General features: G+C 48.0%; 1 protein-coding gene across 1 annotated transcript in view; it reads left to right on the top strand.

Annotated features, from left to right (window-relative positions):
* The window catches only part of aatkb (apoptosis-associated tyrosine kinase b), a 207,236-nt gene that overhangs the window by 10,242 nt on the left and 170,870 nt on the right, over window positions 1-26,124 (top strand). Inside the window, 1 exon segment of the mRNA XM_078401383.1 lies at window positions 14,976-15,002. Coding sequence (XP_078257509.1) covers window positions 14,976-15,002 — 27 coding nt within the window.

Raw genomic sequence — 26,124 nt, 5'->3', positions numbered from 1 at the left:
GCCTCAAGCGAGAGGCAGCCTTCAGATCTCTACATTCAGGTTGGATTTTAAAAGCAGGAACATCGTTTGATTATTTACTTTCGTTTAGTTTCGAGATACTCTGTGGAAACGGGCCCTTCGGCCCGCCATGTCCCTGCCGATCACCATCACCAGTACACTAGTCACATAGAAACATAAAAAATAGGTGCAGGAGGAGGCCATTCGGCCCTTCGAGCCAGCACCGCCGTTCATTGTGATCATGGCTGATCGTCCCCAATCAATAACCCGTGCCTGCCTTCTCCCCATATCCCTTGACTCCACCGGCCCCTAGAGCTCTCTCTAACTCAGTTCTACCCTACAAACCACGACTTTATTGCTTGGAGGATGAGGGGTGATTTAGTTTAGTTTTTTTAGTTTAGAGACACAGCGCGGAAACAGGCCCTTTCGGCCCACCAGGTCCTCGCCAACCAGCGATCCCCGCACATTAACACTATCCTACACCCACCAGGGACAATTTTAAAAAACATTTACCAAGCCAATTAACCTACAAACCTGTACGTCTTCGGAGTGTGGGAGGAAACCGAAGATCTCGGAGAAAACCCACGCAGGTCACGGGGAGAACGTGCAAACTCCGTGCAGACAGCACCCGTAGTCGGGATTGAACCCGGGTCTCCGGCGCTGCATTCACTGCAAGGCAGCAACTCTACCGCTGCGCCACAATTGTGATCTTATAGTGTACAAAATCGTGAGAGGAATAGATCAGGTAAATGCACAGAGACTTTTGGCCAGAGCAGGGGAATCATAGGTTTCAGGTTAAGAGGAAAAGATTTACTATGAACCTGAGAGTTAATATGAACTTTTTAATACAAAGTGGGTGGGCGTATGTATGTATGGTCAGAGCTGCCGGAGGAAGTAGTTGAGGCAGGTGCTATCGCAACGTTTAAGAAGCATTTAGACAGGTAGATGGATAGGATAGGTTTAGAGTGATATGGGCCAAATGCAGACAGGTGGGACTGGTGTAGGTGGGGCATGTTTGTTGCTGTGAGCAAGTTGGGCCAAAAGGGCCTGTTTGGTATGACTCTGTAAGTACCAGGGGCAACTTACGGAAACTAATTAACCTGCAATCATTGGAGTGTGGGAATGAAACCGGAGCAGCCGAAAAAAGCCCACGAGGTCACAGGGAGAACGTACAAACTCCACACAGACAGCATCCGTAGTCAGGATCGAACCTGGGTCTCTGGCGCTGTGAGGCAGCAGCTCTACCCGCTGCGCCACATGGGACTTAAGGAATCAGATCAGATACAATAACATTGTGAAGGCACCTCTCGGATTAAGATAAATGAAGTGAGCTGGGCGAGTGGAAATTCTGGCACTATAACTTTATGGCACTATAACTTCCAGAGTATTAACTATCTCATCACTCTGATGGAGGCAGAAACGATAGTAGTGTTTAAGAGGCTGTTAGATATTGTTATGGATTTGCATGGACTGGACAGATATAAATTATGTTCAAGCAGATGAAATTAGTTTATCTTGGCATCAAGTTCGGCACGGACAGTGTGGGTCGAAGGACCTTTCAGACTTTAGAGACACAGGCCCCTCAGCCCACAATGCCTGTGCCGAACATACCTACTTAAGCTAATCCCATCTACCTGTGTGATCCATATCTAGGGTTGCCAACTGTCCCGTATTAGCCGGGACATCCCGTATTTTGGGCTAAATTGATTTGTCCCGTACGGGACCGCCTTTGTCCCGTATTAGGCAGGCCTGGACACTGTAGGCCCGGACGGCGATGTAGGCCCGTACACTGTAGGCCCGGACACTGTAGGCCCGGACACTGTAGGCCCGGACACTGTAGGCCCGGACACTGTTGCCGAGGCTGTTGTAGCCCCGGACAGTGTAGGCCAGGGCGCCGCCTACCGGAGGTTGCGTAGCAACCCGCCTCCCGGCCCGGGTGGCCGCCATTGGTGGAGTGGGAGCATGTGATCGCTGGCTGGGTGAGGTCACGTGGGGCGCGGGGCGGTGACGTCACCCTTTGTCCCTTATTTGGGAGTGAGAAATTTGGCAACCCTATCCATATCCCTCCATTCCCTGCAGATCCATGTGCCTATCTACAAACCCTCTTAAACTCCACTATCGTATCTGCCTCCAGTGTGTTCGCAGTGATGATGATGGAGGAAAGAAGGTTCAACATCATTTTACACTGGATTCGCACAGCAACGTTTTTTATCGTCAGGTTTTACTATGATCCAAGCTACTGGAGTATGTAATTGGATCATGCTAAGTTATTGTGGTGAAGGGGAAATGTGTGCCAAAGAACTGCTGAGATCTTAGCTAATTCACATTGTTACCAAGGGAGCTCTTCACACACACAATAAACTCTGCTGAGAGTTTTTGGTCCATTGTAAAAATAACACATAGGGAAAATCTAACCTCACAAGTGGTACAAGGTTTGCAGACAGCCCATGATTGACTTTATTTGGATGTTTGAGGTGATCCTTCTATGTGCCAATGTTTCAGAAGTTGATAAGTGATAGGAACAGAATTAGAGGATTCGACCCATTATAGGCGGCACGGTGGCGCAGTGGTAGAGTTGCTGTCTTACAGCACTTGCAGCACCAGAGACCCGGGTTTGATCCCGACTACAGGTGCTTTTCTTTACGGAGTTTGTACGTTCTCCCTGTGACCCGTGTGGGTTTTTGCCGAGAACTTCGGTTTCCTCCCACACTCCAGAGACGTGCACGTTTGTAGTTTGTAATTGGCTTGGTATTAATGTAAAAGTTGCCCCTAGTGTAGGATAGTGTTAATGTGCGGGGATCGCTGGTCGTTGTGGACCCAGTGGGCTGAAGGGGCTGTTTCCAAGTCGTATCTCTAAACTAAAAGTAAGTCCACTCCGCCATTCAATCCTGGCTGATCTATCTCTCCCTCCTAACCCCATTCTCCTGCCTTCTCCCCATAACCCCTTGACACCCGTACTAATCAAGAATCTATCTATCTCTGCCTTAAAAATATCCATTGATGGCCTCCACATCCTTCTGTGGCAGAGTTGCACTCCACAATTTTCTCCTGACTCACTCCCTCAGGCCTTGGTGTTATAGGCCAGGTGGTTTCAGGTTATATTTCAAAATTGCCACATGGTTATGTTTTCATTATTGAACAGGCATTTTTCGAAGCCTACTAGACGCAAATGGACGGGTTGGGCCCAAACCTCTCCTGCAATGGTGCAGCACCCTCTGACTATCCTCTGGTGCTGCATTCGCTGTAAGGCAGCAACTCTACCGCTGCGCCACCGTGCCGGAAGCGGGCGGTTGCCGTGGGCGAGAACTCGGTAGGCCGAAAGGCCTTTATCCCCGCCTGTCCAAGCAACTCCCACAATGCAATGAGATACACAGAGTTCACATCTGCTCACCTCATACACAATTCACAGCACAGCAAGCAAGCTGTGAATAGTGAATGAAGTTAAATAATATTTTATACACGAGCTAAGAAATCAGACGTGAAAAGTGGAATAATGAATCCTTGGGAATGAATCCAATGTCATTAAATACTACGACCTCAAAATAGGCTCCGAACTATATGGACTTGGGATCATGGTTTTTTGACTTTTGCCCATTTGTTAGCCCGTTTAAAAAAAAATATACTGAATTTCATTATAGGATACATAACAATAAAACAGTTTAGTTTATTGTCACGTGTACTGAGTTACAGTGAAATGCTTTTTCTCGCGTGCTACCCAGACAGCAGAAAGACAATACAAGATTACAATTGAGCCATTACTGTGTACAGATACATGATAAGGAAATAAGTGCACGGTAAAGTCCGATCAAGGATAGTCCGAGAGTCACCAATCAGGTAGATTGTAGTTCAGGACCGCTCTCTGGTTGTGGTAGGATGATTCAGTTGCCTGATCACAGCTGGGAAGAAACTGTCCCTGAATCTGGAGGTGTGCGATTTCACACTTCTATACCTTTCTCTTGACTCTTGAGGCAGCAATCTAGTCAGGAAATTCAGATCACATCGCTAAACCGGGGGAAGATAAATTCAAGTGCATCTCTTTCGCAAGCAAGTAGTGCGGCACGGTGGCACAGCGGTAGAGTTGCTGCCTTACAACGCCAGAGACCCGGGTTCCATCCCGACTACGGGTGCTGTCTGTACATAGTTTGTACGTTCTCCCCGTGACCTGCGTGGGCTTTCGCCAAGATCTTCGGTTTCCTCCCACACTCCGAAGACGTACAGGTTTGTAGGTTAATTGGCTGGGCAAATGTAAAAATTGTCCCTAGTGGGTGTAGGATAGTGTTAATGTGCGGGGATCGCTGGTCGGCGCGGACCCGGTGGGCCGAAAGAGCCTGTTTCCGCGTTGCATCTCTTAACTAAACCCCGTACACTAGCACTATCCTACGCACTAGGGACAATTTACAATTTTACCGAAGCCAATCAACCAACAAACCTGCACGACTTTGGAATGTGCGGGAGGAAACCGGAGCACCCGGAGAAAATCCACGCGGTCAAGGGAAAATGTGTAACCAAACGCAGCAATTCTACCGCTGTGGCACCGTGCCACCAGGTGTTATCCATGTGTCTTGTGTTTACAGGTCTGTTATGCTGCTGCACGTAAGATTTTCATTGTCCTGTTGTCGTTACTTATGAGGGCACGGGGCGCAGCTGGTAGAGTTGCTGCCTGGCAGCACCAGAGACCCGGGTTCAATCCCGACTACGGGTGCTGTCTGTACGGAGTTAGTACGTTCTCCCCGTGGCCTGCGTGGGTTTTCTCCGGGTGCTCCGGTTTCCTCCCACACTCCAAAGACGTGCAGGTTTGTAGGTTAATTGGCTTAGGTAAAAATGTAAGCTGTCCCTAGTGTCTAGGATAAGTGCCAGTGTGTGGAGATCGCTGGTCGGTGCGGACTCGACGGGCCGAGGGGCCTGTTTCCGCGCTGTATCTCTAAACTAAACTAAACTAAACATGTACTATATAATAACAAAAAAAATCAATAATTTAATAACCGCAGTACAGTGCAGAAAGCCCAATGTCCTTAGTGCATCCAAAGACAGTCAATAGGAGTTGTTAGTTGAGGTTAGTATTGTGCAATGTTCAAAGCAGGAAAGAATCGTCAGTGCACACTTAAGACATTATGCAGAGAATTAAATAAAGATTGAAACCACTTGCACAGCTGGAGCTGAGAAAAAAAATGAAATGTTTTTTTCCTAATTGAAAATCACTTATGTTTTGAAATATTCATGTTAGGAGATTACTTTATGCAGTGAGAAAGTTACCAGAATTTAAGTCAAATTAGTTTGTGGTCCAGATTGTAATTATTGCTTCGAACGCCATTGGGAACTCAGTTGGACTTGAAGTCTTCATTCAGTCCGAAGAAGGGTCCCGACCCGAAACATGTCCATTCCCTCCCACAGATATTGTGACAGCACGGTGGTGCAGCGGTAGAGTTGCTGCCTTACAATAGACAATAGGTGCAGGAGTAGGCCATTCAGCCCTTCGAGCCATTGAGTAGAGCTACTACTCGTGGAAGAAAAAGCCGTTTTTATGTCTGGCTGTGGCTGCTTTGACAGTCCGGAGTCGCCTTCTAGAGGAAAGTGCTTCAAAGGGTTTGTGGCCAGGGTGAGAGGGGTCAGAGATGATCAGAGGGTGAGAGGGGTCAGAAAGTTTGTACGTTCTCCCTGTGACCTGTGTGGGCTTTCTCCTGGAGCACCGGTTCCCTCCCACGCTCCAAAGACGTACAGGTTTTTACACTAATTGGCTAGGTAAAATTGCAAATTGTCCTTAGTGTGCGGGGATCGCTGTTCAGTGCAGACTCGGTGGGCCGAAGGACCTGTTTCCACGCTGTATCTCTAAACTAAACTAAATTAAAAAGATAGACACAAAAGCTGGATTAACTCAGTGGGACATACAACATCTCTGGAGAGAAGGAATGGGTGACGTTTCGGGTCAAGACCCTTCTACGCATTTTGTCTGTCTATCTTCGGCTTAAACCAGCATCTGCAGTTCCTTCCTACACATTTCGTCTGCTCCTTCTCGCCAGAGATGCTGCCCATCCCGCTGAGTTACTCCAGCATTTTGTGCCTATCTTTGTGTGAAACCAGCATCTGCAGTTCCTTCCCATAAATTGAAAAGATGTTACCTGACCTGCTGAGTTGCTCCAGCACTTCGTGTTTTACGCATTTAGACCTTGTTAAATCAAACTTTGGATTGTCTGGGAGATTTCTCGCCTGTGTATATCACAGAAACCGGAGTTACACATCCATAAGCAACCTTCCTTGATTACCTTGGGGAACACTGAATATTTGACAGCAGTCATGGGATTGTCACACTTCTCTTAGCAAGCACAAAAATCCCAAAGTTGATTTCTGAATATAGCGCAGAAGGCAGCCATTCGGCCCATCGTGTTCATGCTATCTCTTGACAGAGCAATTCCAAGAATCCCATTTTTCTCCTCCTTATTTCTGCAAGAGAGAGTCAAGAGTGTTTAATGGTCACATGACCCGACAACGCGACAAAGACATCCTGCAATTTAGTACATGTGCATCAGCTCCCTTTGCTTTAGTTTAGTTTAGTTTAGAGATACAGCGCGGAAACAGGCCCTCTCGGCCCACCGGGTCTGCGCCGACCAGCGATTCCCGCACATTAACACTATCCTACACCCGCTAGGGACAATTTTTACTTTTACCAAGCCAATTAATCTACAAACCTGTACCTCTTTGGAGTGTGGGAGGAAACCGAAGATCTTGGAGAAAACCCACGCAGGTCACGGGGAGAACGGACAAATTCCGTACAGACAGCGCCCGTAGTCGGGATCGAACCAGGGTCTCCGGCGCTGCATTCGCTGTAAGGCAGCAACTCTACCTTTGCCCCATTGCCCCTCGTACAATAAGGGGCAACTGACTGCAGGCATTGATGCTCACAATGTGGCTTTGGGAAGCGGGGCAACATGGGGGAAAACCATGTGTGTCCATGGGAAGAACATGCCAACTCCGTAAAGAGAGCGCCCGAGGTCAGGATTGAACCTGGGTTTATAGGCACGGCTCGGAAACAGGCCCTTCGTCCCACCCAGTCCTCGCCGACCGGCGGTCACCCCGTACACTAGCACCATCCTACCTACACACCCGGAACAATTTACAATTTTACCGAAGCCAATTAACCTACAAACCTGTAAGTCTTTGGAATGTGGGAAGGAAACCGGAGCGCCCGGAGAAAACCCACGCTGTCATGGGGTGAACGTGCAAACTCCGTACAGACAGCACCCGTAGTCGGTTCTTGAGGCATTAGCACTAACCTTGCCCAACCCCCACACCGATGCGCACAAATGTTGTCCATTATCTCCCCATCCTCCTGCCACACTTCTCCTTTCCTCTCTTTCATACACACTAGGGACAATCTCCCAAGCCCGAGTCTCTCACTTCCCATTAAACCCCCCTTATTTCCCCACTCCCCTTCCCCCCTCCGTCTATTTCATTCCCTATATCCCACACCATTTTGTTCCCTTTTCACCTCTTGTAAACAATACAATCTCCAAATAGGCTCCAAACCACTTAGACTTGTGGTGCATTGTTTTTGTCTTTGTGCGTGTACATATATGTATATGTACATGCATAAACACATGTGTGTATATGTGTATACACTCACCACACGCACTCACTTCTGTATTTACCTCATATTTCGCTTGAGCAGCTGACACCCCAGCGGTATGAACATTAACGTCAAGAAGCCCTTACTTTCCCTCCCTCTCCGTCCCGCTCCCCCTTCCGAGTTCTCTGACCAGTCTTACTGTCTCCGATTACATTTTATCTTTGTCCCGCCCACTCCCCCACCATCAGTCTCGACCCGGAACCACCATCTCTGGAGGACATGGATCGTGGAAAAGTGACGTTTATGGTCGGAACCCTTCTTCAGACTGCAGACCGAAGAAATGACCCATCCCAAAACATCGCCTGCCCATGTTCTCCAGAGAGGTTGCCCGCCCGCTGAGTTACTCCAGCACTTTGTGCTTTTTTTGTTGTTGTAAACCAGCATCTGTAGGTCCTTGTGTCTTCATGATATTTAGAATAGAAACATAGAAAATAGGTGCTGGAGTAGGCCATTCGGCCCTTCGAGCCTGCACCGCCATTCAGTATGATCATGGCTGATCATCCAGCTCAGTATCCCGTACCTGCCTTCTCTCCATACCCCCTGATCCCTTTAGCCACAAGGGCCACATCTAACTCCCTCTTAAATATAGCCAATGAACTGGCCTCAACTACCTTCTGTGGCAGAGAATTCCACAGACTCACCATTCTCTGTGTGAAGAAATGTTTTCTCATCTCGGTCCTAAAAGACTTCCCCCTTATCCTTAAGCTGTGACCCCTGGTTCTGGACTTCCCCAACATCGGGAACAATCTTCCCACATCTAGCCTCTCCAACCCCTTAAGAATTTTATATGATTCTATAAGATCCCCCCTCAGTCTTCCAAATTCCAGCGAGTATAAGCCTAGTCTATCCAGTCTTTCTTCATATGAAAGTCCTGCCATCCCAGGGATCAATCTGGTGAACCTTCTCTGTACTCCCTCTAAGGCTAGAATGTCTTTCCTCAGATTAGGAGACCAAAAACTGTACACAAGAATGGCACATCTACTGCCGCTTCTCCACAGGGCAGAGATGGCACCAGCCGGCAAGGTGTTTGGATGATCAACACGGGCATGACTGAGGTAGCAGGTGGAGACTCGGCAGAGACTGAGTTCACACCAGTGACAACACATCGTCAGAGCGAGAAGGAAAAGATCTGGAGGGGGTGTTAACGGTGGGTTAAGCAGCTCAGACTGAACGTTGGTGGTGGCACATCATCTCAGCGTTGACAGAATGAAGCTTCCCTTAGCTTGTACTAAACAGGCAGTATGGCTGCAGATAATAGACACAAAAAGCTGGAGTAACTCAGCGGGTCAGGCAGCAGCATCTCTGGAGAAAAGGAATAGGTCGAGACCCTTCTTCAGACCGAGAGCCAGGGGAAAGGGAAACGAGAGGTATTGACGGTGATGTACAGATGCTCCTCGACGTACGATGCTTTGACGTACGATATTTCGACTCTACGAGAGTGCAAACGCGATACACATTCAGCGGAAACCGCACTTCGAATTTTGAATTTTGATCTTTTCCCAGGCTAGCGATATGCATTTTCGACTTACGATATTCTCGATTTACGATGGGTTTGTCAGAACGTAACCCCATCGTAAGTCGAGGAGCACCTGTACTGTAGAGAGCCAGAGAACAAATGAAAGATATACAAAACTGGAGTAACTCAGCGGGCCAGGCAGCATCTCTGGAGAAACTGGAGTAACTCAGCGGGTCAGACAGAATCTCTGGAGAAACTCAGCGGGTCAGACAGCATCTCTGGAGAAACTGGAGTAACTCAGCAGGTCGGACAGCATCTCTGGAGAAACTGGAGTAACTCAGCAGGTCAGACAGCATCTCTGGAGAAACTGGAGTAACTCAGCGGGCCGGATAGCATCTCTGGAGAAACTGGAGTAACTCAGCGGGCCAGACAGAATCTCTGGAGTAACTCAGCGGGTCAGACAGCATCTCTGGAGAAACTAGAGTAACTCAGCGGGCCAGACAGAATCTCTGTAGAAACTCAGCGGGTCAGACAGCATCTCTGGAGAAACTAGAGTAACTCAGCGGGCCAGACAGCATCTCTGGAGAAACTGGAGTAACTCAGCGGGCCGGATAGCATCTCTGGAGAAACTGGAGTAACTCAGTGGGCCAGACACAATCTCTGGAGAAACTGGAGTAACTCAGCGGGTCAGACAGCATCTCTGGAGAAACTGGAGTAACTCAGTGGGCCAGACACAATCTCTGGAGAAACTGGAGTAACTCAGCGGGCCAGACAGAATCTCTGGAGAAACTGGAGTAACTCAGCGGGTCAGACAGAATCTCTGGAGTAACTCAGCGGGCCAGACAGCATCTCTGTAGAAACTGGAGTAACTCAGCGGGTCAGACAGCATCTCTGGAGAAACTGGAGTAACTCAGCAGGCCAGACAGCATCTCTGGAGAGAAGACTCTCTAGACCTTGGGTACATTTGTTTACAGGTACAACGTAGCCCTTCCACCAAACCGAGTCCACGCGATCAACAAACAGCCTTGTTCTATGTTATCCTACTTTCTCAGCCACCCCCTGCACAATTTACAAAGGCCAATTAACCCACAACCCCGCAGGTCTTTGGGATGTGGGGGGAAACCCAGGCGGTTACAGGGAGAATGTACAAACTCCACACACAGACAGCACCGGAGGTCAGGATCGAACCTGGGTCTCTGGTGCTGTGAGGCAGCAGCTCTTCCAGTTGCACCAGTGTGTTGCTACTGTGCTGTAGATACGATGCTCTATCACATTGGTGCTGCCATCATGCACGAGGAGTTGCATTTTATTAATCCAGCTCATTAATATATCTCATTATTTCCTTATCCCACATCTTTTGCCTTTTCATCTCTGGCCTTTGTCCAACTATCTGACAATCAACCCCCCCCCCCCCCCCCACCTCACCTGTATCCACCTATCACTTGCCAGACTTTGTCCCGCCGCAAGCTCTCTCTCCTAACGTTCTACAATCCGTCTGAAGAAGGGTCTCGGCCCGAATCGTCAGCAATCTATATTGTCCAGGGATACTGCCTGACCAGCTGAGTTACTCCATCTGACGAGCTGAGTTAGAAACATAGAAAATAGGTGCAGCAGGAGGCCATTCGGCCCTTTGAGCCAGCACCGCCATTCATTGTGATCATGGTTGATCGTCTCCAATCAATAACCCGTGTCTGCCTTCTCCCCATATCCCTTGATTCCACTAGCCCCTAGAGCTCTATCTAACTCTCTCAAATCCATCCAGTGATTTGGCTTCCACTGCCCTCTGTGGCAGAGAATTCCACAAATTCACAACTCTCTGGGTGAAAAAGTTTTTCTCACCTCAGTTTTAAATGGCCTCCCCTTTATTCTAAAACTGTGGCCCCTGGTTCTGGACTCGCCCAACACTGGGAACATTTTTCCTGCATCTAGCTTGTCCAGTCCTTTTACAATTTTATATATTTCTATAAGATCCCCTCTCATCCTTCTAAACTCCAGTGAATACAAGCCTAGTCTTTCAATCTTTCCTTATATGACAGTCCCGCCATCCCAGGGATCAATCTGCACTGCCTCAATTACAAGGATGTCCTTCCTCAAATTAGGAGACCAAAACTGTACACAATACTCCAGATGTGGTCTTACCAGGGCCCTATACAACTGCAGAAGGACCTCTTTACTTCTATACTGAAATCCTCTTGTTATGAAGGCCAACATTCCGTTAGCTTTCTTCACTGCCTGCTGTACCTGCACGCCAACTTTCAGTGACTGGTGTACAAGGACACCCAGGTCTCGCTGCACCTCCCCCTTACCTAACCTCACACCATTGAGATAATGAGTTACTCCAGCACTTTGTCGTTATAAATCAGCATCTGCAGTTCCTTGTGTCTTCAGTAATAACTGTGATTGGCCTGACAGACTGATCAGTGTTGCCAGTGTTCAATAGGATGCACAAAAACCAATTGGTATCTGAAGCACAAAAACCAATTACTGCCTCTACTACCTCAGGAACTATCGCGATGTTTAAGAAACATTTATACAGGTACAGTGTAGGGGAATCGAGAATCTGACAACAGAGGTTTGAGGTGATGGGGGGAACGATCTAATTGAAGCCTGAGGAGGTAGTTGAGGCAGGGACTACTGCAATGTTTAAGAAGCAATTACTTGAATAGGACACGTTTAGAGGGATACTAGACCAAGTGGACCCGTTGGGCCCAAACCTCTTCTGCATTGGTACAGCACCCTCTCCTCCCCCCTTCCCCTTCCCTCTCCCCCTCCCCCCTCCACCCCTTCCCCTCCTCCCTCCCCCCTTCCTCCACCCCCCCTCCGCCTCCCCTTCCCCTCACCCCCACTCCATCGCCCTCAACCCCTCTTATCCTCCCTCCCTGCCTCCCTCCCCCTCCCTCCCTAGGAGGTAGATTTAAACTTTTAAATGTGAATAACTTTAAACATATAACACCGATTTCAATGAAACTTCTTCCATTAGCACCAAAGGGACGACGGTGAGTAAGGGGGGGGGGGGGGGCTAGAATTGTCGCACTATCGTGTACCATTACAGCTGCAGTTCTGGAACAAACAAACAAACAAACGAGAGTTTTAGTTTATTTTTAAAAATGGGCCAAATGCAGGCAGGTGGGACTAGTGTGGTTGGGACACGTTGGTCGGTGTGGGCAAGTTGGGCCGAAGGGCCTGTTTCCACGCTCTGTGACTGTAAGGAAAGAAAAACTAACCGCCCACTGAATCGGCGGCGAACAGGCCACCTGTGATCACCGGAATGCAGCAAATCTTGCTCTTTATTAATTTCATCGAGGCTTTGTATGTGGAGTATGTCGGCATTCTGCCACGGTGTGATCTTTAACCTATCGCAGCGTGAGAGGATTACTGAGGGTAATGCAGAAAGGCTCTTTGACACAGCTTTATTCCACTGCGGTACGGTGCATGTTAAGGAGGGCTGGTCATCACTCACTAAAGGACACGTTAATAATATTCACAGAATGAAACTGCTTAAGCTGCAGCAATAACCAAGCCTGATTAGACCCTGGACTTTCTAGTTTACACTGTTTATTTAAGTTCAGGATCTTTTCTCAGATCTTTAGCATTAAAAGTACCCAATTTTTTTGGGGGGTGTTTTTTCAGTATTAAAAACACCCAAGTAGTCAAGCTGGAAATGGCGCAGAGGAGATTTACGAGGATGTTGCCAGGACTCGAGGGCCTGAGCTTTAGGGAGAGGTTGAGCAGGCTAGGGCTCTATTGAGGAGGATGAGGGGTGATCTTATGGAGGTGTACAAAACCATGAGAGGAATGAATGGCTCAGGTAGACGCACAGTCTCTTGCCCAGAGTTGGGGAATCGAGAACTAGAGGAATAGAAACCCGACTGGTAGCTTTTTCACACAGAGGGTGGTGGGTACCTGGAACGAGCTTCCGGAGGAGGTAGTTGAGGCAGGTACGATCGCAACGTTTAAGAAACGTTTGGACAGGTACATGAATAGGACAGGTTTAGAGGGATATGGGCCGAACGATATGATACGATAGAACTTTAGGCAATAGACAATAGGTGCAGGAGGAGGCCATTCGACCCTTCGAGCCAGCACCGCCATTCAATGTGATCATGGCTGATCATTCTCAATCAGTACCCCATTCCTGCCTTCTCCCTGTAGCCCCTGACTCCGCTATCCTTAAGAGCTCTATCTAGCTCTCTCTTAAATAAACTTTATTTATTCCAGGAGGGAAATTGATCAACCTTAGAGAGGCAGGCAGGTGGGACTAATGTACATGGGACATGTTGGTCGGCGTGGGCAAGTTGGGCCGAAGGGCCTGTTTCCACACTGCATGACTCTATGACCCTAAGTTAGTATTAACAAAAATGTCAGAAGCATTGTGGGAAAGTGGGATGACATAGGGTCTCGACCCGAAACGTCACCCATTCCTTCTCTCCAGAGATGCTGCCTGTCCCGCTGAGTTACTCCAGCATTCTGTGTCTACCCAAGATTTAAACCCCACTGGAAATCTCAGTTGCTGTTGGAATATGCCGTCATCGTTTTAAAGTGAGCTTGGTCGTATGCTTTGGTGACGGAGTTGTCATGACGATGACAACTTTTCACAGCGCAGTTAAGAGGTGCTGCAACAAGTGGAAGTGTCACACTGGAGTGGAGAAGCTTTTTATTAAGACAGTTTTAGATCAATTTCATAGAGGGTGCAATAAAATGAGAAGAACTGAGAGGGAAATGTTGGGACATTGGAAGGAATGAGAGGCACAATTTGTCCAATGTGCAATCATGAGTTGGCTAGCACCCACTCATATTTACGGAGTGTCGCTAAGACAGAAGATTGTTCCAAGCTGTATGAAGAGAATCGCACATATAAAAATCAACACAGAGCCTCTTGGGATCTTAATTCTGATGCTAAAAGCTTGGTCAAAAATCTAGGTTAAGTTGACGAGGAAGCAGAAGGATTTAAGACGCTGTCTGCACCTTCTCCCTGTGTCCGTGTGGGTTTTCACCAGGTGCTCTGGTTTCCTACCACATTAAAGACGTGCAGGTTTGTAGGATGGATCTAGTGTACGGGCGATTGCTGGTGTGGAGTCGGTAGGCTGAAGGGGCCCTCTTTTCACGATGTATCGCTGGACTAAACCAAATGGTTTATGGCGGCACGGTGGCGCAGCGGTAGAGTTGCTGCCTTACAGCGAATGCAGCGCCTGAGACTCAGGTTCGATCCTGACCTCGGGCGCCGTCTGTACGGAGTTTGTACGTTCTCCCCGTGACCTGCGTGGGTTTTCTCCGAGATCTTCGGTCTCCTCCCACACTCCAAAGACGTGCAGGTTTGTAGGTTAATTGACTGGGTAAAATGTTTTAACAAAATTGTCCATAGTGTGTGTAGGATAGTGTTAATGTGCGGGGATCGCTGGGCGGCGCGGACTCGGTGGGCCGAAGGGCCTGTTTCCGCGCTGTATCTCTAAATCTAAAAAAATCTAAATCTAAACCAAATTGAACTGAACGAAACTAGATGCTGCCTGACCCGCTGAGTTACTCAAGCACTTTGTGTCTATCTTTGGTTTAAACCAGCATCTGCAGTTCCTTCCTACACTTAAAGCCAGTAAAGTCTAATCAAAGACTACATAGTCCTACGGTCAAATCCTCTAAACCTATCCCATCCACTCTTGTCCTGGATTCGTGAACAGGCCCGATATAATAGAAGAACATAGAAACAAGGAGCCAGGTGCTGGTTAACCAAGGGAAGATCAAGATGCTGGAGCAACTCAGCAGGTCGGGCAGCATCCCTGGAGAACATGGATAGATGACATTTCGGGACAGGACCCGACTTCAGACTGATAAAATAGAAACTGTGCAAATCATAATGCTAATATTAATTCATTTATTTTCTTTCTTTTGCATTCGTGATGGGAGCAGGCCATTGGTCTTCAGGTCAGAGAGGGGGTGAGTACACAATGCCTTTCTCATTGAAGCCGAATATCCCTGTGAAACGTTGGAAATAGCGGTACATTGTTTTGGTATCCCAGAGGAAATTTCTCAGCCCACGTCTTTGCACAATTGCTTTGAGTCCATCGTTACGTTGAGCGTGAGAGGTTTAATTTAAGACCCTGTCACACTTTTATCTTCCCCACTTTTAAGTCCGATGTGGCTGGTAAATATGATTGCTGAAACCATCATCTCTGCGCGAGTCCCAGGGAATTGGGATGAGTCTTGCCTTGTAGTTTGCCATGCGTCGGTAGAGTGCGGTCAGTGTGGTACCTGCTCTGGTTGAAAACCACGTTTGTTTAGAAGGGTTTTCATTGAGTTTTATCTGGCATGTCACCAATGGGGAAAATTGACTGCTCAACACTTGTTGTATGCTGAAGAACTGAAGGCCTCTTCAATGCCGGTTCTGAGTTATCTTCCTCAACTCTGGATGTTTAGTTTATTGTCACAGTGAAAAACTTCTTTGTTGCATGCTATCCAGCCAACGAAAAGACTATACATGATTACAATCATGCCACAGTGGGCTGTGGAGGCCAAACCAATGGATATTTTCAAGGCAGAGATACTGTAGATGGATTCTTGATTAGTACGGTGCCAGGGGTTATGGGGAGAAGGCAGGAGAATGGAGTTAAGAGGGAAAGATAGATCAGCCACGATTGAATGGCGGAGTAGACTTGATGGGCTGAATGGCCTAATTGTGCTCCTATCACGTATGAACTTATGAATCATGCCGTCCACAGTGGGCAGATACAGGATAACGGGTATAGCGATTAGGTCAAGGTAAAATCCGACTAGTCTCGACCCGAAACGTCACCCATTCCTTCTCCCCAGTCATTTTTCCCCCTGAGTTACTCCAGCATTTTGTGTCTACGGTTTAAACCAGCATCTGCAGTTCCTTACTCTGATTAATAGACAATAGACAATAGACAATAGGTGCAGGAGTAGGCCATTCAGCCCTTCGAGCCAGCACCGTCATTCAATGCGATCATGGCTGATCACTCTCAATCAGTACCCCATTCCTGCCTTCTCCCCATACCCCCTCACTCCGCTATCCTTAAGAGCTCTATCCAGCTCTCTCTTGAAAGCATCCAACGAACTGGCCTCCACTGCCTTCTGAGGCAGAGAATTCCACACCTTCACCACTCTCTGACTGAAAAAGTTCTTCCTCATCTCCGTTCTAAATGGCCTACCCCTTATTCTTAAACTGTGGCCCCTTGTTCTGGACTCCCCCAACATTGGGAACATGTTTCCTGCCTCTAACGTGTCCAATCCCCTAATTATTTTATATGTTTCAATAAGATCCCCCCTCATCTAAATTCCAGTGTATACAAGCCAGTTAAAGACCGTTTGAAGGTCTCCAGTGAAGTAGATGGGCGATCAGGACCGCTCTCTAGTTGGTGATAGGGTGGTTCAGCTGGGAAGAAACTGTCCCTGAATCTGAATACATATGATGGCTTCATCTTGTCAGACTTTATAAATTCCCTTTTTTTCCATGACTTTGAGAGTTAATTAAGAGAAATAAATCTTTGAATTATCTGTGCCTGAGATATAATCCTAGATTGCAGACTCTGATTTGCTGTGTGGTCTAAAGCATTGTAATAGGTTAATGGAGCTCATTCTGTTGAGAGAGAGGGAGAGATAAAGAGAGAGAGGGAGAGGGAGAGAGAGAGAGAGGGAGAGAGAGAGGGAGAGAGGGAGAGAGAGAGAGAGAGAGAGAGAGAGAGAGAGAGAGAGAGAGAGAGAGAGAGAGAGAGAGAGAGAGAGAGCAGAGAGAGAGGCAGAGAGAGAGAGAGAGAGAGAGAGAGAGAGAGAGAGAGAGAGAGAGAGAGAGAGAGAGAGAGAGAGAGAGAGAGAGAGAGAGAGGCAGAGATAGGCAGAGAGAGAGGCAGCAGGCCCCTCAGCCCATCAATCCGTGTTGGCCTCTCAACATCATTCACGCCAATCAAACACTTGTCTGAACAAGGGTCCCAACCCGAAACGTCACCCATCTATGTTCTCCAGAGATGCTGCCTGACCCGCTGAGTTACTCCAGCACTTTGTGCCCTGTTATTTGTAGAGCCTTCAATTACACTATAAAAGATTTATTAATTCGTCTCAGTTAATGGGTCTGGTCAAATTGAAAATCTTTGTTTGGCCTTGTGGAGTGTAGTTGGGTTGTGGGAGGGTGATAACATACGTTTGTCCCTGACGACGTCATTGAGTTTAGTTTAGAGATACAGTGCGGAAACAGGCCCTTCGGCCCACTGAGTTGGCGCCGACCTGTGATCCCCGCACACTAACACTATCTACATTAACACACGAGGGGCCATTTTACAATTTTACCAAGTCAATTAACCTACAAACCTGCACGTCTTTGGAGTGTGGGAGGAAACCGGTGCACCCGGGGAAAACCCACTCGTTCACAGGGAGAATGTGCAAACCCCTTCCAGACAGCACCAGTCAGTCAGGATTGAACCCGGGTCTCTGGCGCTGTAAGGCGGCAATTCTATCGCTGCGCCACCGTGCCGCCCATGGTCATCTTCCATGGTCAGCCTGCCAATCCGTGCTTTCGGTGGTGGGAGCCCAAAGGATTTGTTGATATTTTTGCAGGCACACTTTGTTGTTCAGTTCAATCTCGCTGGAATACTCCAGTATACTTCAGTATACTCGCTGGAATTTAGAAGACTGAGGGGGGATCTTATAGAAACATATAAAATTCTTAAGGGGTTGGAGAGGCTAGATGCGGGAAGATTGTTCCCGATGTTGGGGAAGTCCAGAACCAGGGGTCACAGCTTAAGGATAAAGGGGAAGTCTTTTAGGACCGAGATGAAAAAATATTTCTTCACACAGAGTGGTGAATCTGTGGAATTCTCTGCCACAGAAGGTAGTTGAGGCCAGTTCATTGGCTATAATTAAGAGGGAGTTAGATGTGGCCCTTGTGGCTAAAGGGATCAGGGGGTATGGAGAGAAGGCAGGTACGGGATACTGAGCTGGATGATCAGCCATGATCATATTGAATGGCGGTGCGTACAGGCTCGAAGGGCCGAATGGCCTACTCCTGCACCTATTTTCTATGTTTCTATGTTTCTATCTCTTCCCTTGACAGTTCTCTTGTCGGCACGGCAGAAACCCGAGAAGTTCAGCTTCGAACGTTTCTGCCCCACGACCTCGTTCCTTAACAGTCCTTTCCAACAACTGTGTAACTTAAGCAACTTTTGTTCTATTTCCTTTTGTGAACCTTGTAACGGGATCCAGGTTTGCCTGCTGGGATTCCCATCCCCGCTCACCTTAGATGGGCTAGGTGTGACTATTGGTGGAGTTCCACCAGACAATGTGACGACTACAGGCACAAGGAACACCAGAAGATGGACACAAAATGCTGGAGTAACTCAACGGGTCAGGCAGCATCCCTGGCGAAAAGGAATAGGTGACATCTCTGAATCTGAAGAAGGATCTCGACCCAAAATATCACCTCTTTGCTTTCTCCAGAGATGCTGCCTGACCCGCTGAGTTGCTCCAGTGGTTTTTTTTTGTGTATCTTCGATGTAAACCAGCATCTGCACTTCCTTCATACACAAGGAACTGCAGATGTTGATTCAACTAAAAGAGACACAAAGTGCTGGAGTAACTCAGCGGGTCAGGTGGCATCTCTGGAGAACATGGATAGGTGACGTTTTGAGTCGTTACCCATCTTCAGAGTCTAAAGAAGGGTCTCGACCGGAAAAGTCACCTACCCATGTTTTCCAGAGATGCTGCCTGACCCGCTGAGTTACTCCAGTACTTCGTGTCTTTTCAAACAGAAGTTAGAAAATGCACACCTCCAGATTCAGGGACAATTTCATATCAGCTGTTATCAGACAACTGAACCATCCTATCACCAACTAGAGAGAGTGCTCCTGACCTCCCATCTACCTCATTGGAGACCTTTAAACTTTCTTTAATCGGACTTTATCGGATTCCAATATTATATCTTGCACTGAATGTTCTGCCCTTTATCTATGCACTTTCAAGAGAGAGCTAGATAGAGCTCTTAAGGATAGCGGAGTCAGGGGGTATGGGGAGAAGGCAGGAACGTAGTACTGATTAAGAATGATCAGCCATGATCACATTGAATGGTGGTGCTGGCTCGAAGGACCAAATGGCCACCTCCTGCACCTATTATCTATTGTCTATGGTCTACTATGCTTGATTGTATTCATATATAGCCTTTTGTCTGACTGGAGAGCCCGCAAACAAATGGTTTTCACTGTACCTCGGAACACATGAGAATAATAAACTAAACTAAACTGTGCGGGGATCGCTGGTCGGCGCGGACTCGGTGGGCCGAAGGGCCTGTTTGCGAGCTGTATCTATGGCACGGTGGCGCAGCGGTAGAGTAGCAACTCTACAGCGTCTGCATCGCCGTAGACCCGGGTTCGATCCCGACTACGGGGTGCATGTCGGTACGCAGTTTGTACGTTCTCCCCGTGACCTGCGTGGGTTTTCTCCGAGATCTTCGGTTTCCTCCCACACTCCAGAGACGTACAGGTTCGTAGGTTAATTGGCTTGGCGTATATGTGCAAATTGTCCCCAGTGTTAATGAGCGTGGATCGCTGGTTGGCGCGGACTCGGTGGGTGGGCCAAAGGGCCTGTTTCCACGCTGTTTAGTATCTCCAAACTAAACGAAACTAGGCAAGGGTGAATATACCTTGTGAAACATCACAACTGTATCTGTGATATTCAACGTGCGTTGTTTTCCGCATCTGTTTACAAGCATTGTTCAGGGCTTAGTATTTCAAAGCACTTGAGGAAACAATATTTCACAATGATTGGCAAAGGAAGACTTTATTTGGATCACTGCAGATCAGAGTCATGTATAATGCAAACATTTCCATTGATGATGATGTATGTTAAAAATCAATTTCTACCTGGTTATTAGAAAGACAATGAAGCTGACGCATATTTGTTATTGATTCTTCATGTAAATTGAAACTGGACATCGTTTTTACACGAACAATGGACTATTTTTGTCGCAAAGTTTTACTGTGGCTGTTTGTTTCTGCAATATTCTGCCATTGTTTGGACCTGATGCAGTCTTGTGGTGCCAAAGGCATAGTTTCCACTGTGCCCACTTGTACCGGCAATTTAGACGAAGGGGAAAGCATGTCACGGTGGCGCAGCGGTAGAGTTGCTGCCTTACAGCGCCAGGGACCCGGGTTCGATCCTGACCACTGGTGCTGTCTGTATGGCGTTTGTACGTTCTCCCCGTGACTGGATTTCTCCGAAATCTCCGGTTTCCTCCCACACTCCAAAGACGTACAGGATCGTAGGTTAATTGGCTTTGGTATAATTGTAAATTGTCGCTAGTGTGTGTAGGATAGTGTTAGTGTGCGGGGATCGCTGGTCGACACAGACTCGGTAGGCCAAAGGTCCTGTTTCCGCGCTGTATCTCTAAACTAAACTAAATACTGTCAGGTATCTGTTGGTTACTTTGGGCTGACACTGATATTGATATTGGTTTATTACTGCCACGTGGTTTAAAATACAGTAGAAAACAAAATCTATTTTGCATACTGTCCACTGTGGACAGCTTGATAAATGTATATGTGATCATGTATAGTCTCTCTGCTGACTGGCTAGTGCCCGACAAGAAAGCTTTTCACTGTACCTCGGTACACAATAGACAATAGACAATAGGTGCAGGAGTAGGCCATTCGGCCCTTCGAACCAGCACCACCATTCAATGTGATCATGGCTGATCATTCTCAATCAGTACCCCGTTCCTGCCTTCTCCCCATACCCCCTGACACCACTATCCTTAAGAGCTCTATCTAGCTCTCTCTTGAATGCATTCAGAGAATTGGCCTCCACTGCCTTCTGAGGCAGTGAATTCCACAGATTCACAACTCTCTGACTGAAAAAGTTTTTCCTTATCTCCGTTCTAAATGGCCTACCCCTTATTCTTAAACTGTGGCCCCTTGTTCTGGACTCCCCCAACATTGGGAACATGTTTCCTGCCTCTAACGTGTCGAACCCCTTAATAATCTTATATGTTTCGATAAGATCCCCTCTCATCCTTCTAAATTCCAGTGTATACAAGCCTAGTTGCTCCAGTCTTTCAACATACGACAGTCCCGCCATTCCGGGAATTAACCTAGTAAACCTACGCTGCACGCCCTCAATAGCAAGAATATCCTTCCTCAAATTTGGAGACCAAAACTGCACACTGGTATGGTGTGGACTCGGTGGGCCGGTGGGCCTGATTCCGAGCTGTCCCTCTAAAACTAAGAACCTGGTTTGGGTGAAGATGCTGTTTGCTGCATCTGCACTGGATGACCTCAGCGCAGCTGCGGTGGTGTCAGCTTGTTGCATTGCAGTTGGCTTGCAGCTGATCCTTCGTTAGCAGGGGGGACATTTGCCTGTTCGGGGGATGTGTGGACAAGCCGCTGTATAACCTCGCGGCTCACCGAGTGCCGGCTGACGCTGCCTGGGGGAACCGAACATCTCCTCTTTCATCGCCTCGCTGATGTGATCAAGCATCCCTGTGTCAGACGTTAACATGGAGACATAGGTGCAGGAGTAGGCCGCCCGTGGGAGGCTGCACTGTACACAGGAGTCCTGCATCACCCTCCCCATCTCCTTGCTCTGTTGTGTAGGAGTTTGATTACAGCACTTCATTCCAGAGTTGACACCGTGCAAGTTAACCCTTTCAGTACCATTTCCACTCCGGATCAGATGAAGTATCGTGTCATAGATTCACACGGAACAGAAACTGGTCTGTCGGCCCAACCAAGGTACCCCATGCCGACAAAGTAGGGCTGCCAACTGTCCCATATCAGCCAGGACATCCCGTGTTTTGGGCTAAGTCGGTTCGTCCCGTACGGGAACGCCCTTGTCTCATAAAGTCTAAAGGGGGGGAGAATGGGGTAGCTTAGATGGGGCATCTTGGTCGTAGGGTTGCCAACTTCCTCACTCCCAAATACGGGACAAAGTGTGACGTCACCGCCCCTCGCGCCTCACGTGACCTCAACCAGCCAGCGGCCACGCGCTCCCGCTCCACCAAGCAGTTGAGTTCCTCCAGCACTTTGTGCTTATCTTCAGAGTAAACCAGCATGTGCAGTTCCTTCTTGGACATCTCCGGGCTGGGGGTGTGGTCGCTCAGAGCGCGGGTGCTGCTGTCAAGGGCAACTTTAACACACAAAGCTAGAGACAATCTGCACGCAGGATTGTTATTGACAAAATGGTTTCTTCTGGCACAGTTTCTTGCAAACAGCCTGCGGGGAATATTAAATATCAACGAGCCTGCTTGCGTGTACAACACAAACTGGGTGTTTGAGCCTACAAGATAAACAATGCCACTATCTCTGGATAGTCACTTGGAGTGTAGCATTCTTCCCATGAACCTTTACAGTTTCCTTTTCCTCGAGCTTGTATTTGTCGGACTATAATCACGTGGGAGCTTTAGCTAAATGATTAAAGTGCCTTCCCACTGCAGAGTACTTTTTATGGTAGTTTGCATGTTGGTTAAAGTTGCTTCAGAATATTTGCGTTTCCCGTCTCTGTTCCAACGGCCGGCATGGTTTTCTAAACGTACATCACAAATTTGGTGATTATATCTTTGACAGCGCAATAATTCCAGGTATCTGTGTCCTGCCATTAATCTATCACGTAATTGAGCTCCTAATGGAACAGCTTGAACCAATATTAGCAGTCACTTTACTGCGGTCCGCTTCAATATATTTTAGAAGATTCTGAATACACCTCTGTCGGTGTAGTGTAGGATCCAATAACATGTTTAACCGCACGGTGACAAAACCCAGTGGTCTTCCAATTCGCAATGTTTCTATCCGATTGTAAATCACAAAGTGCTGGAGTAACTCAGCAGGTCAGGCAGCATCTGTGGCGGGAACGGACAGGCGATGTTTTGGACCGGGAACTCTTTGCACAGGTTTCCAGCGTCAGCGTTTCCTTGTGCCTCTATCCAAGTGTTTTCACGTCACTGGGAATCTTAACTGTTTCCGTCTTCACTTAATTATCCCTGTTTAGCCATAATTATAGACCACTGTGTTATGACAGTGACTACACCTCTGAACTACTCCATTGGCTGTGATCGGTGGCACGGTGGCGTAGAGGTAGAGTTGCTATCTTGCAGCGCCAGAGGCCCAGGTTCGATCCTGACTACGGGTGTTGTCTGCACGTTCTCCGCGTGATCGCGCAGGATTTCTCCGGGTGCTCCGGTTTCCTCTCACAGATTATTATCTCAATGGAGTTAGGTTAGGTAAGGGGGAGGTGCAGCGAGACCTGGGTGTCCTTGTACACCAGTCACTGAAAGTTGGCGTGCAGGTACAGCAGGCAGTGAAGAAAGCTAATGGAATGTTGGCCTTCGTAACAAGAGGATTTCAGTATAGGAGTAAAGAGGTTCTTCTGCAGTTGTATAGGGCCCTGGTAAAACCACATCTGGAGTATTGTGTACAGTTTTGGTCTCCTAATTTGAGGAAGGACATCCTTGTAATTGAGGCAGTGCAGCGTAAGTTCACGAGATTGATCCCTGGGATGGCGGGACTGACATATGAGGAAAGATTGAAAAGACTAAGCTTGTATTCACTGGAGTTTAGAAGGATGAGAGGGGATCTTATAGAAACATATACATTTATAAAAGGACTGGACAAGCTAGATGCAGGAATTTTTTCCCCAATGTTGGGCGAGTCCAGAACCAGGGGCCACAGTCTTAGAATAAAGGGGAGGCCATTTAAAACTGAGGTGAGAAAAAACTTTTTCACCCAGAGAGTTGTGAATTTGTGGAATTCTTTGCCACAGAGGGCAGTGGAAGCCAAATCACTGGATGGATTTAAGAGAGAGTTAGATAGAGCTCTAGGGGCTAGTGGAATCAAGGGATATGGGGGGAAGGCAGGCACGGGGTATTGATTGGGGACGATCAGCCATGATCACAATGAATGGCGGTGCTGGCTCAAAGGGCCGAATGGCCTCCTCCTGCACCTATTTTCTATGTTTCTATGTACTCCAAACACGTACTGATTTGCGGGCTAGTTGGCTTGTTAAAATTGTAAATTGTCCCTAGTGTGTGTAGGATAGTGTTAATGTGCAGGGATCGCCGGTCGGCGCGGACTCGGTGGGCCGAAGGGCCTGTTTCCGTGCTGTATCTCCAAGTAAACCAAGCTAAGGTATTGTGGGATGACCTAAGGTTGAGACAGGTGCTATGGAAATGCACCTGAAGAAGGTCTGAAGTCTGAAGAAGGGTCTCGACCCGAAACGTCGCCCATTCCTTCTCTCCTGAGATGCTGCCTGACCCGCTGAGTTACTCCGGCATTTTGTGAAATAAATACCTTCGATTTGTACCGGCATCTGCAGTTATTTTCTTACACTGTGGAAATGCAAGTTCATCTTAATGCGTCTCAGGCTTGACTTGACATAATTGGCAGGGCTGCTTTGGCAGTGTGTGAGACGGGAAGTCTGTGCATGTACCACACCTCAGGACATCCTGAAAATGCTTTCCACCAGTGTAGGATGTTAGTCAGTGGTTAATTAGTGGTGGCGCAGCTGTACAGTTGCTGCTTTACAGCGCCAGAGACCCAGGTTTGGTCCTAACTACGGGGTGCTGTCTCGACAGAGTTTGTACATTCTTCCTTGTGACCTGCGTGGGTTTTCTCCAGGTGCACCGGTTCCCTTCCACACTCCAAAGACATGCACGTTTGTGGGCTAATTGGCCATCGTGTGTAGGATGGTGCTAGTGCACATGGATCACTGGTCTGCAAGGACTCGGTGGGCCGAAGGGCCTGTTTCTGTGCTGTATCTCTAAACTAAACTAAACTAGTCCTGATTTTATCGAGGAACCCTCTCTGCCTCGCTCAACCCTGCTCAGATCCTCCTTAATATTCCCTTCCTTGAGCAGATCTTTGCACATTTTGGCTATGGCGAAACCTCAGAAGCGGGTCGTACAGCACTCAAAACGTTCTTCAGCCCATCATGTCCGCACCAAACGTCAAGCACCCCTTTGGCACCACTGAAATAAATGGAAGGATACAGCTTGGAAACAGGCTCACCGGCCCACCGCGCCCACGCTAGCCCTCGATCGCCCGTTCACACTGCCGGTTCTGTGTTTCGCATCCACTGCCTGCCCGCCAGGGGCAATTTTACAGGGGACAATTAACCTACCGACCTCTACGTCTTTGGGATGTGGGAGGTAACCGGAGCACCCGGAGGAAACGCCACGCGGTCACGGGGCGAATGTGTAAACTCTGTAATTGCAGCACCCGAGGTCAGGATGGCACCCGGGTCTCTGGCGCTGCCAGGCAGCGACTCCATCAGCTGCAACACTGCACCCCACTAAAACTCTCGTGAAAACCTCTGCTATAACTTTCTGTGATTCATCCACTGGGATACCTCTGAGCTTCACTTGCTGTGCAATTTCCGTCCATTTAGATAATAATCTGGCATTTGATTCCTCTGCAGAAGTCAGGAGTACAATAGGATTGGGAACCAAAGGGGGGGTTGGGATGCACTGAGGGAATGCAGGAGAAGCAGCGGGAAAGAGAGACGTGCAACGCTTTGGAAGACTGACAGCCAGCTTAGTGATGGAGCTTGGAGGACCTTGGGGAGGGCTGGGCGCTAACGCAATGCAGAAGCAGTGTCAATTTGCGGAGAATGGGATCAATAAAGGAAGATTAATTGGGATAGTTAGTTGACAGGCATGCTGAGGTGGCAAACTAAGCAACAAACATGAAGGGAAATATCCTCAACTGTAATCACAAGGGAATGCCACTTCAACAACTTCTTGGTGTCGTTCAGCACAGATGAAGGCCAAAGATAGACACATAGAAACATAGAAAATAGGTGCAGGAGTAGGCCATTCGGCCCTTCGAGCCTGCACCGCCATTCAATATGATCATGGCTGATCATCCAGCTCAGTAACCTGTACCTGCCTTCTCTCCATACCCCCTGATCCCTTTAGCCACAAGGACCACATCTAACTCCCTCTTAAATATAGCCAATGAACTGGCCTCAACTACTTCTGTGGCAGAGAATTCTACAGACTCACCACTCTTTGTGTGAAGAAATGTTTTCTCATCTTGGTCCTAAAAGACTTCCCCCTTATCCTTAAGCT

The sequence above is a fragment of the Rhinoraja longicauda genome, chromosome 6, assembly GCF_053455715.1.
Source record: "Rhinoraja longicauda isolate Sanriku21f chromosome 6, sRhiLon1.1, whole genome shotgun sequence".
NCBI lineage: Eukaryota > Metazoa > Chordata > Chondrichthyes > Rajiformes > Arhynchobatidae > Rhinoraja > Rhinoraja longicauda.
The sequence above is the reverse complement of the archived record's forward strand: the minus strand, read 5'-3'. Positions and strand labels throughout refer to the sequence as shown.